We start from the raw sequence: 12102 nt of genomic DNA, 5'->3' as shown, positions 1-12102 counted from the left end.
TTAGGCAATATCACGACTCATTCCCTCATTTCCCATGTCCCCTCAGCTCTCTGCACAAATATCACTTCATCAGGGAGATCTTCCCTAATATCATCTCAAATACCAGTGCCTTTGGCCTTCACCCTCTGGTTCCTATTGTATTTTTCGTTGACCCTTGATATTACACTTTTGTGTTTATCTGTTTATGTTCTCTTTTCCTCAGGAGAATGTAAACGCATCAAGAGGATCTTGTCTTTCACTAACTGTATTTGCAGGTCGGGCGTGGAGGCTCAGGCCTGTAATTCCTGCACTTTGGGAAGCTGGGGGGGGGGCGTGGATCGAGGTCAGGAGTTCGAGACCAGCCTGGCCAACATGAGGAAACCCCATCTTTACTAAAAATACAAAAATTAGCCGGGCGTCGTGGCGCACGCCCGTAATCCCACCTACTCTGGAGGCTGAGACAGGAGAATCGCTTGAACCCGTGAGGTGGAGGTCGCAGTGAGCCGAGATGGCGCCACTGCACTCCAGCCTGGGCGACAGAGCGAGACTCCTTCTCAAACAAACAAACAAAAACCAAACTTGTATTTTTCGATGCCAAAAAAGGTCTGGAAAGAGGCGGGCACTCAGATGCTTTATTAACTACTCTAGGTATTATTCTAACACTTTAGATGTCTATTAAATTATCCCAACATATTAGATTTGCTGAATTGCTGTCCATATTTCGTAGATGTGATAGCTGAAGCACGGAATCATTAGGTAACTTACCCAAAGTGGCATTAATGACTCATAAACCTAGGATGTAAACTCAGGTTCAAGACCTGGGACGCCCTCTCTGCTCTTCAGCACTTGAAGTTCAGGCAGCAGAGAGAGCTGACGTGGAGCCAGGGCTGGGCTCCTGGGGCGGGTTGAAGACAGGGTAAGCATCTTGATATCCTGGAAATCATCGCGCACCCAGTCACCAGCATTCGGGAGCCTGTGGCAGCGGGACGGACGGAATCCGGAGCAGGCGACAGGGCGCAGAAGCGGAATGTATTTCTGTTGGGGCACCGACTCCAGGGAGCTGCAGCGCCCGAGGACGGAGCGCAGCCCCGGGGCTGAGCTACTGCAGGCGGCCAGCGGGGAGCGCCATTCTCTGCTGTTGTTGACCAACCACAGGGTCCTCTCGTGCGGAGACAACAGCAGGGTCCAGCTGGGCCGCAGGGGCGCGCCGCGCGGGGAGTGGCCAGGTGAGCGCGGGGCCCCAGGTGCGGGGTGTGGGGACCCCAGTGCATGGGCGTGGGGACCCCAGTGCATGGGCGCGGGGGCTTGGGTACCGGGCGCAGACAACCGGGTGCGGGGCGCTGGGACCCAGGTGCAGGGAGTGGCTCAGATACTGGGCGCCGCGGGCCAGGAGGGGAGGGGTGTTGGGAGCCTCGGATCCCACGGGACCAGAAGAGCCACAGGAACCGGGAAAATGGTGTCCTGTGCTAAGAAGAGCAACTTCCTCAGTTTCGTTTTCCCGATGCCCCTCGGATTTGTTTCGGTTTCCAATTCAAGTTCAAAGCGAAACTGAGAGCCGAAACTAACCTGGTCAACGCTGCTCTGGAAAGAGATGTGGGCCCTCCGGCTTGCCTTGCAAATCCTCGCCTACGCGGTTCTACCTGGAGAAGGCAGTCTGACCTTACAAACGTGGTTTGTGGGTTGGACACCTGTATCTCCCTTAGAAATACACAGGGACATTTTTTCTTTAAAAATATGTGATAGGCTGGGCGCAGTGGCTCACACCTATAATCCCAGCACTTTGGGAGGCCGAGGCCGGCGGATCACGAGGTCAGGAGATCGAGACCATCCTAGTCAATATGCTGAAACCCCGTCTCTACTAAAATACAAAAAATTAGCCGGGCGTGGTGGCGTGTGCCTGTAGTCCTAGCTACTAGGGAGGCTGAGGCAGGGGAATCGCTTGAACCCAGGAGGCGGAGGTTGCAGTGAGCCGAGATCGTGCCACTGCACTCCAGCCTGGCGACAGAGCAAGATTCCGTTTCAAAATAATAATAATAATAAATATATTATATATATGATAATACAATAATCGTTATGGATTATTGTAGAAATATGAGAAAGAAATCACCATAGCTCCAACACCCAAAGATAATTCCTAACGTTTTGATGCATTTTCTCCCTGTCTACTTTTTTCTATGTATATAATCTTTATAAAAATCATGTCATTATAGATTTGTATATGCAGTATTCATGCAACTCTGAACATTGTGTTTTCATCAAACATAATCTTATGAACATATTACCCTTTTATTGTGTATGTTTTGAAAATATATTTTAAATTGCCACATAACATTCTAAACTCTGAGAGTACCATAATTATTCTCTTTTTGTGGAAATTAGATTGTTTCCCACTAGGGACTTTTATAAATAATACTGATTGATATTCTTGTAAGCAAATATTTAACCACATTTCTGATGACTTGCTGAGAATAGTTTCAAAAGGTGTGTGGAGGAGGAAAATTTTTCCTTTACCCTCTTAGGTTCAGCACCTGGGTCCTGCAAACTTAACTGACAAAAGACAGATTGACAGGAGAAAAAGCATACAATTTTATTAATCTTTTACATATAGGGAAATTTACATGCGTGGGAATTTACAGAATAGAAGTGAAACTCAAGTGCTTCGACTTAGGAGCTTGTGTACCATGTTTAACAAAGAAAGGGGGATTTGGACTTTAAAGGATGATGAACTCAGGGAAAGTGACTAGAAAAATATATGGGAAAATCTAATGGAAGATAAGGGTTATTTTAACTAGACTTGTTTATGCAGGCTCACCTCAGTGCCAAGTCTTCGTCTTAGGTGACCCTTCTCTTCTTTTTTTTATTTTTATTTTTATTTTTTGAGATGGAGTTTCATTCTGTCACCAGACTGGAGTGCAATGGCATGATCTCAGCTCACTGCAACCTATGCCTCCTGGGTTCAAATGGTTCTTCTGCCTCAGCCTCCCAAGTAGCTGGGATTACAGGCATGCCCCACCATGCCCAGCTAATTTTTATATTTTTAGTAGAGATGGGGTTTCACCATGTTGGCCAGGCTGGTCTCAAATTCCTGACCTCGTGATCCACCCGCCTCAGCCTCCCAAAGTGCTGGGATTACAGGCATGAGCCACCGCGCCTGGCCGACCCTTCTCTTCTTGGTGCAGGAGATGGGAGCTTCTCACAAAAGGATATTTATGACCTACTTTTAGGTAGATCAGAAGAGAGCAGAGAACTCTTCCTTCATCTGTTGATTCTCAATTGCCTTCAGCTCAAATTCTTTTGGTAAAGTAGTAAGTTTTCAGGTCTTATCACCTTCATTTGGAAATGAAGGGCAACATGATACTTAACGCCAAATTGTTCTCCAGAAAACTGGTACCAGTTTCTATCTTTGTGAGTGTATGAATCTTTGGGAAATTTTAGCCTTGCATAAATTGACAGTAAATAGTTGAAAAAGATAAGATTACAAAGATAAAAGGAAAACCAAAATCTTAAATGTTACCAAAACTTTACTGGTATGATGTTCTCAACTCCAAACCTCCAATAATTCAGACAGACACCTTGGGAAAGCAGTTTAGATTGACTTGTAGGGAAATGTGATCCAGTTTTCATTTGTGGCCATATTTAGGGCCTCCATTGGGGCATAGTTTTCACTTTTCATTGTAAGACGATCCAGCACCTGCCTCTCACACTCATGAGGTAGGCGCCCTTCGAATTTCCTTCTGAGCAAGGGATTCACTGCTTTCAGTGTTTAGGGTGGGAAGACAGAATGGCAAAATGGAGGAGATCCTAAATTTTTTCTGGGTCCCTTTATTTTGCTGGGTTTTGCTAGAGAAACATTTGGTCATGTGTCATAGTGCCTAGAAGTTACCCCCTCCATAATGCCTACTCCATAATGCCTACTCCTTTAAATAACAGCCATTAAAAGATAGACTTGAGAAAAAATATTTGATTGGTTAAAGTGGAAAGTCCCTTGTTTGAAGCAGTCAGCAGTTTCTGGTTGGTAAAGTCTCTTAGATGTTAGTTGGTGGTTTCTGATTGCTTAACCTTAAGTTTCATTTTCCTAGGCTATGATCAATCACTCTGAGTTGAGTTTTGGTTTGCTTAGGTAGGAACCCAAGGCGCTGGAGCCATCTCAACTTAATAGTCTCCCAGTTGATTATTTTAACAGAGCTGTATCCTATAAAGACAGGGTAACACACATTGAATTTACTTCCTTCAGACATTTAGAATGGACTTAAGGTCTTGATTTAAAAGACCATTGGAGGAGACAAGAAATCTGGATGATCCTTCTTTTTGAAGAAAAGTGCTGTCTTAAACTTCTGTTAAATTAATAATCTGGTGGTGGTGGTTGGGGGGTGTTTTGTTTTGTTTTCCAAAGAACCAATTCAGGCATTGGAAACCCTAAATGTTGATCTTGTGAGCTTCAGGAAGGAGCACTCCCTGGCTGTGTGCCACAAAGGAAGGGTCTTCGCATGGGGAGCTGGTTCTGAAGGGCAGCTGGGGATTGGAGAATTCAAGGAAATAAGTTTCACACCTAAGTAAGTATTTCAATCCACTCCTTCATTTATTCAATATATTTAGTACCATGTGCCAGGCACCATGCAAGATGCCAGGATACAAAGACGACTGTGACAGGCCAGCTCCAGTGATTCACGTCTGTAATCCCAACATTTTGGAAGGCTAAGGTGGGCAGATCACTTGAGGTCAGGAATTTGAGACCAGCCTGGTCAACATGGCGAAAGCCCCTCTCTACAAAAAATACAAGAAAATTAGCCGGGCATGGTGGCAGGCACCTGCAATCCCAACTACTCTGGAGGCAGAAGCCGGAGAATCGCTTGAACCTGGGAGGCAGAGGTTGCAGTGCATGCAGAGAATGCACTGCACTCCAGCCTGGGCAATGGAGGGAGACTCAGTCTCAAAAAAAAAAAAAAAAAAAAAGACTATGACAACACAGTTCCTAACCCGAAGGATGAAGGCAGGAAAAAACCTACAACAGCAATTATTATTTAATCAGAGCAGAGTGAAATGAGATGTGACCCTTTGATCCTAATCTTATCTCTTGGAATATCTATGGGGGCCCACTTAGACCTCCAGAGTGGGTATAAAGACTACTGTAAAGAAGAAACATTTGAGCTGCAAAAGATACAGATATAAATCTTACCTCAACTTCCTTTATCACACTAAAACAGAGCCTCCTGAAAATACAGTTCCCAGTAGCTTCCTTGAGTGAGAGTTTCCTGGGAATTCAGTTGTCATTAAGATAGACCACCCATTACCATTACCATCAAAAAGCCCGATAGAACCTTCTATACTTTCTCATTGAAGTCCCAAAGCCCCGCCTTTTATTAAGTTGACAGATATAAGACTTTACTTTGGGATAGTCTGCAATAGTGAGCACACCTGTAAATAACCTTTGTCTTTTCTCATGTTAATCTATTGTCAGTTAATTTGCAAGCCCCCAAATATTGGACCAAAGGTGGAAGAGGAAAAGTTTTTTTCCCAACATAAAATATTGATGTGTTATAAACCACTGGGCCCTAACATTTTACTTAGTAAAGTGGAGGGAAATGTCACATTTCCTCACAAACAGCTTCCCAGGACAGATATGACAAGTAGTTGGCTTTGGATTGTGTGTTTATGAATTACATACTTAGGGAATTTTCAAATGCATGCTTTTTAATATTAGGAAGTGGCCTCTTGTTACCTCTTCTGGTCATTAAATTCTAGAAGAGATCAATGTGACTTAAGGGAATGAGCATTGAACTTGGAATGAAAAGACCAGAATTTGAGTCTGGTTCTACAACGTGATACCTATTTGACCTCTTTAAGTTCCATTAGATTCACCTTATGAAATTGCCGATAGTGGCCAGGCGCAGTGGCTCATGCCTGTAATCCCAGCACTTTGGGAGGCCGAGGCGGGCAGATCACCTGAGATCAGGATTTCAAGACCAGCCTGGCCAACATGGTGAAACCTCATGTATACTAAAAATACAAAAAAAAAAAAAAAAAAAAATACCGGACGTTGTGGTGCATGCCACAGTGAAGCTGGCGAAGCAACCCCGGGGTGAAAACGTCATCCCAGGCACCACTTCCCGGAGCCCCTCAGCAAGAAAAACAGAGGCGGGACAGAACCGAGGGCCGACTCGAGGCTGGGGAGCCACAGACCCGCACAGCTCAATCATTGGACACGCTCTGCTGTGGACAGAGCCCAGCCCAGGGAGAGGCCAGCACCGAGATCCTCGTGCCGGTTCCACAGGCCAGTGTCCTCCAGGGCTGCAAGTTTGTGATCGCAGCTTCAGAATCGGGTTCCAGAATCTTCCGGAATCAAAGACACACCACACTGTAAAGCTGCCAGGACAGCAGGGCCCAGGAACAGACTCAGGGGAGGACCAGGTAGAAACCCCACACACAGCACACACCTGTGCATGCTTACTCCACACATGCCACCCCTTCACCCAATACTATACACGCAAACGCATCTATGTGCTCCATACACACCCTCAAATACACTCACCAAATGTGATGCGTGTACACACTCCACATGCCCTCAAATATACACGACACACGCATGAACATGCCCACTCCACACACACCTGCTAAATACACTCACCGCACACGCAAACACGTGACACACGTGCACACTCATTCCAGACATCACACCCCTCACCAAGTACACAGGTGCACACATCCCCAAGTCCAGAGCCCGCAGACTCCACAAGCTTTGGTTTCCCCCACTGTTTCTCTCATCACATGAGATCCACACACAGGTGTCACTTACTGACATCTAACACCCGGGGAGGCCCTTAGACAGAACTGCAGTCACAAGTCAGCTTCATTCAGGCATTCATCACCAGCCTCCTGAAGCCACCTCCTGTCCCCACGGGGAGGGGGGCCGAGACCACAGACGTCACTGGGCTTACAGATCCCCAGGCTGGCCACCCAGCGAAATCAGGATGGCTCGGCCACGGCCCTGGACGGGTACTGGCTCAGGTATGCGGAACATGGGTCCTCATTTCCATACGGCGTCACCTACGACAGCGTCAGGTGAAAGCCAGTGGTTTGGCATTCCTGGGATAGACAGTCCTGGAATTACAAGGGAAGCTTTTTACTCCTTCCCTCTGACCACATGAGGTCCATGGTCCCCCCTCACATCTAACCCTGGGAATCGGAATCGGTGACTCCTCGTCCACCAGAGGACCACCCAAGAGGACATACACACCTGCTGCGACAGCAGCACCGCACCTGGTCCGCAGGGAAGCAAAGCAAATCCCACCTTTTGACTAAAACTGGATTACCCCGACACTGGCAGCCTGCAGTGTGTATATATCGTCAAGCCCCCACATCTGCGGCGCCACCTGCAAGAGGAACACAAGCCCTTATCCCGGGTTCTCACGATGGCCTGTGAGATGGATGCTGGCACCTTCTCATCTCCCAGTGGAGAGGAGAGGAGAGAAGGCCAGGGCCAGGGTCAGAGCTGGCATGTCAGGAGGATCAGGGTTCAAACCTCATCCGCCTCACAAAGCAGCCCTGACAGTTCGAGTGACTTCTATCATTGGCCTTAAAATCTACCACAGTTACCAGTAATTCTGAGTGCTGTTCCTTCTGACGTCATAAGCAAACATTTTGTTAGAAAGATTTTGCCAAATCTGCTTTCAAAATCCTATGTTATGAAATGTCTAAGGAAAATCTGAGCTATGAAATAAGCCACATGTTTAAATGAATCCCAAAATGACTAGCACGAAGGAAGTTGTAACTTGAAGTGAAAAATATCCTCTAAATGACATCAGCCAGAATTATCTTCAATCATTACTGATCCCATATGATTAATGAATTATACAGCATCATCTCAGATATGAACTTAAAACCATTAGCTGAATGCACATTTCAGCAAAACCAAAGTTCTGCTTTCATAAGCAGCACGGGCATCTCTGGAGAGGATTTTAATTGGGACTACAAGGTGCACGATGGTGGTAAGAGGTTTCATGCCGGCTGTTCTCCAAGGTGCGACACAGAGACACCACTAACCTCGAAGACACCCCTTTGTAACAAGATGACGAGAGACGATGTGGACAGAAGACTGTAAATATTTGAAAAGGAGAAACAATGCAAGGAAAGAATCTTATCAGTTACCCTTTGCACTCTTAGAAAAAACCAATGTCTCTTTTGGGATGATTAAATAAGAAAATGACATTTCTGGATTTTTTCTTTTTTTTTTTTTTACATTTTTCTTTCTGAGACAGGGTCTTGGCTCTGTCGCCGAGACTGGAGTACAGTGGAGCAATCACAGCTCACTGTAGCCTTAAGCGATCTTCCCACCTCGGACTGCAGAGTAGCAGGGACCACAGGCACGCACCACCCTACTCAGCTAATTTTTCTGTTGTTATAGAGATGGGGTGTCTTGCTATGTTGTCCAGGCTGGTCTTGACCTCCTTTGGCCTCAAGTGATCCTCCTGCCTTGGCCTCCAAAAGTGCTGCGATTACAGGCATAAGCCGGTGTGCCCAACCTTTTTCTTAATTCTATAACAATTATGCCGCACTCAGAGAAAGGATAACTATTAGTGAGAAGAAACTTGGTGAAGCAATCTGTTGATATGAAAACAAAATGGTACCAATTCCTCATTTTTAAATTGGAGTTTGAAACTGTTAACATACCAAGCAAAAATGATAGCTCAAATCAGGTTTTTACAAAGAAGTCCAATAGATGATGATTCCAATTGTATGTTTATTTCTAGATTTCAGAAAGTAAGTCATAGCCAACTTCTACAGTTTTGTCGCCATAGACCCAAGATTAAATCAAAATGTGCTTGCGAATATGCTTCAGGGTGCGGCAGGGAACCCCATGCCCACCGAGCACGCATATGCAGAAATATTTTGCCCAAATCTATTTTCCAACATATACTTAAAGAGGTCCCAGATATACTTTTCTCTCTCCCCACAAAGTATGTGAGGTCCAGTTTATCCTAGTATTCGATAAAAAGGCTCACGTGAAAAAGGTAACAGCAACGCTCAGGCGACCCACGCAGGCTACACACTGAAGCCCCCAATGTCCGCCCCACACAATCCCAGCACACCCTCTGAGGTCCTCAGCAACAACAGATTTTCTTCAAAAATAACCCCAAGTCACAGAAACTCACACGCAACCAACTGAAGGGGTTGTGGACACCTGCACAGACTCGATGAAATTTAACTGTCACATTTTTCCCAGGGTAATTTCAAGTCATTCCTCAAAACACACCTGTTTTACTGAGTTGCATTTATAAGGTGAACACACACAAATCATTTCAGGGAAACAAATGTCACTTTGGGCTGTGTGCGGTTTCTTGACTCCTGTGAATAACTCAGCGTTCACCCTCACTTCTGGATAAGGGAGAAGATGCAAAGACATCTGTTAAAACAAAGACATGAAAACAAGTTTAAGAAGGATTTGAAAGGTTCTTCCTGTCCTGTCTCCCTGGAGGGGAGAGGAGGACACCTGGAAGGCTTACGGGGGACAGGAGCACAGCCTCCTCGGTGTGCCATGGATGTCGCCTCGTTGAGGGGAGAGAACGATGCCTGAAAGGCTCACGGGGGTGGGAGCACAGCCTCCTCAGTGCTTTCTACACTCAGCAGCTTTAGAAATTCCCGTAGAAGCAGAACGCGTGAGAACCGAGACTGGAACACCCCAAAGAAAGGGGATGAGGGGTCAACAAAAGCATTCGCTCATTAACAAGGAGCACGGGCATGAAGCCGCTTCAAAGAACGTGTGAAAAGTCACTTACAGGTGTTTCAGAAAATAAGGGTAGCGTGAGATTGCTCGATCATTTCAAACAGGCTGCCATCCCTCAGGCCATGAAGCCCCTGAGATGAGCCTCTCACAGTGAACAGAAGTCACTCGCATCTCTGCCAGAGAAAGTCCTACAAGCCGACACGTGACCTCACGAAACCTGGGCTTCAGCCCGTCGACAACGGTGAGTCTGACACGGTACATCCCCCTCCAGATGGTTAAGGACCCCAGCCTTTGTGGCACCCGGGATGGGTATCATGGAAGACAATTTTTCTGAGGGGCGGTTTTGAAATGCAACTCTTCCACCTCAGATCAGGCATTGGATCCTCATAAGGAGCACCTCCAAGATCCCTCACATGCAGTTTCCAATAGGGTCCCAGCGCCTAGGAGAACACGCGGCTTAGGAGAGGATCCCAGCGCCTAGGAGAATCTAAATGCTGCCGCTGATCCAAGAGGAGGGAGAGCTCAGGCAGTCATGCTCACTCCCCGCGCCACTCACCTCCTGCTATGACCCCGGTTCCTAACAGACCATGGACCAGTACACCAGTCTGCAGTCCAGGACTAAGCCCTACTGGCCAGCACACACACCAGCCCAGGTGGAGACACCACTCGTGACCCTGCTGGGCAGGAAGGAAGCCTGAGGGCAATTTCCTGACCAGGATGCCACACCCCCAACCCAAATACAGAGGTTCTCCATAAAAACCCACTGTACACTCAACAGAAAACAGAGCCGCACCTGGGCAACATAACAAGACCCCATCCCTACAACAAAGGAAAGAAAGTTAGCCAGGCGTGCTGGTGCGTGCCTGAGGTCCCAGCTGCTCGGGTGACTGAAGTGGGAGGATCGCCTGAGCCAGGGAGGTCCAGGTTGCAGTGAGAACGGGATCACGCCACCGCATGCCAGCCTGGGTGACAGAGCAAGACCTTGTCTCAGAAAATACAAATAAACTAAAAACCAACAGAAACTGGGTGCACTTAGGGTGGAAGAAACACCGCAGGAGACTAGGGAACGGCACGATAGGGTTTCTATCAGGAAAAACAGCACGTCTCCAAACCAAGTGTTCACGCCCTTATGTGACCCTGTGCTTGGGAAGCACCAGCGAGGCCACATGGCTGGCCTCTTCCTGCTTTAAATCAAGTGGAACTGGACACTGTAATGACAACAAAGGGACTAGGACAAAACCTGGACGTTCTAACGGAGAAAACAATTACATGTGTGAGTTCCTAGGACATAGTCTCAAAACAATGGAAGGAGGGTACCATTTTCAAATAAGACAACTTCCGAAGTCTATTCAAGTGTTACCTCTTGGGAAAATAGGGAAGACTAATTTTCTCCATAGACGGAACACACAGAGCACTTTGCCACACATAATACAAGGCGATTTATGGCAGTTGCCGCAGATTTTCACGTGTATCACCTTTTGGGCATCTTCTAGGTTTGCCAGAGCCAGTGACTACTTTGATTCCCCACAAAACACACAGAAATGCATGAGCATATCTCCTCTAACGGAGCATCTACACTAATAGGAAGAAGAATGTTGTACTCCAAGTGTATCTGCAAACACTGTTTTCTTCTGAAAATCCAAGTGCATGCAAAGCAAATACGGCATGTCACTGAAGCGCACAGGAGAGCAGAGCACCTCTTAGTAGAAAGAATGTATAGTAGAGCTAGTTGGGAACATTCTTTTAAAAAGTTTGTATGGGCCGGGCGCGGTGGCTCAAGCCTGTAATCCCAGCACTTTGGGAGGCCGAGATGGGCGGATCACGAGGTCAGGAGATCGAGACCGTCCTGGCTAACACGGTGAAACCCCGTCTCTACCAAAAAATACAAAAATCTAGCCGGGCGAGGTGGCGGGCGCCTGTAGTCCCAGCTACTCAGGAGGCTGAGGCAGGAGAATGGCGGGAACCCGGGAGGCGGAGCTTGCAGTGAGCTGAGATCCGGCCACTGCACTCCAGCCTGGGTGACAGAGCGAGACTCTGTCTCAAAAAAAAAAAAAAAAAAAAGTTTGTATGGAATGAGTGATCACGGGGAGCCTGTCTGGTACCTGCATTCAAAGGAAATTCGTTCTTCCACATCGAACCTTTAACAGAAGGTTCACAGGAAGATCCCTGGAAATGGCATTCCCCCGGTGAATTTTCAACGCTCAGATTTCAGTATCGAGAGAGCTTTGTGAGCAGTCAGGAGAGGGGCGGCTCAGAGGCTGAAAGCACACAGGCCAGGGCCCTCCTGTGTCCGACAGCCTCACCTGGGCCTCGCTTTCTGCACTGCCCAGGGCTGCTCATGAGATTGTGCGGAAACGGATCTGTGCACGCCAAACAGCTCTCAGCGGGGGCTCAACAGCCAG

General features: G+C 47.1%; 2 protein-coding genes across 2 annotated transcripts in view; both read left to right on the top strand.

Moving 5' to 3' along the window:
• The first annotated feature begins 988 nt into the window (after nucleotides 1-988).
• Nucleotides 989-4767, top strand: LOC117085848 (probable E3 ubiquitin-protein ligase HERC6). The gene is made up of 2 exons (XM_033215146.1): nucleotides 989-1223; nucleotides 4422-4767. Exons 1-2 carry the CDS (start codon nucleotides 1007-1009, stop codon nucleotides 4517-4519), a joined length of 315 nt encoding a protein of 104 aa, XP_033071037.1. The 5' UTR covers nucleotides 989-1006; the 3' UTR covers nucleotides 4520-4767.
• TNIP3 (TNFAIP3 interacting protein 3) overlaps nucleotides 4429-12102 on the top strand; it is a 136244-nt gene continuing 128570 nt past the window's right edge. Inside the window, exon 1 of the mRNA XM_033215145.1 lies at nucleotides 4429-4532. The gene's annotated coding sequence lies outside the window, so the exon portion shown is untranslated. The remainder of the gene's footprint in view (nucleotides 4533-12102) is intronic.

This window comes from Trachypithecus francoisi, unplaced genomic scaffold (assembly GCF_009764315.1).
Source record: "Trachypithecus francoisi isolate TF-2019V2 unplaced genomic scaffold, Tfra_2.0 Lachesis_group1, whole genome shotgun sequence".
NCBI lineage: Eukaryota > Metazoa > Chordata > Mammalia > Primates > Cercopithecidae > Trachypithecus > Trachypithecus francoisi.
Note: the sequence above shows the minus strand (reverse complement) of the source record. Positions and strands in the feature narration are given on the sequence as shown.

What these genes read in the sequence shown, in the direction of transcription:
- LOC117085848 (XM_033215146.1), top strand. Translation starts at nt 1,007, where the DNA reads ATGTATTTCTGTTGGGGCACCGACTCCAGGGAGCTGCAGCGCCCGAGG. An exon ending in AGGTGAGCGCGGGGCCCCAG is followed by an intron (nt 1,224 to 4,421) that starts GTGCGGGGTGTG and finishes TGTGAGCTTCAG; the next exon opens with GAAGGAGCACTCCCTGGCTG.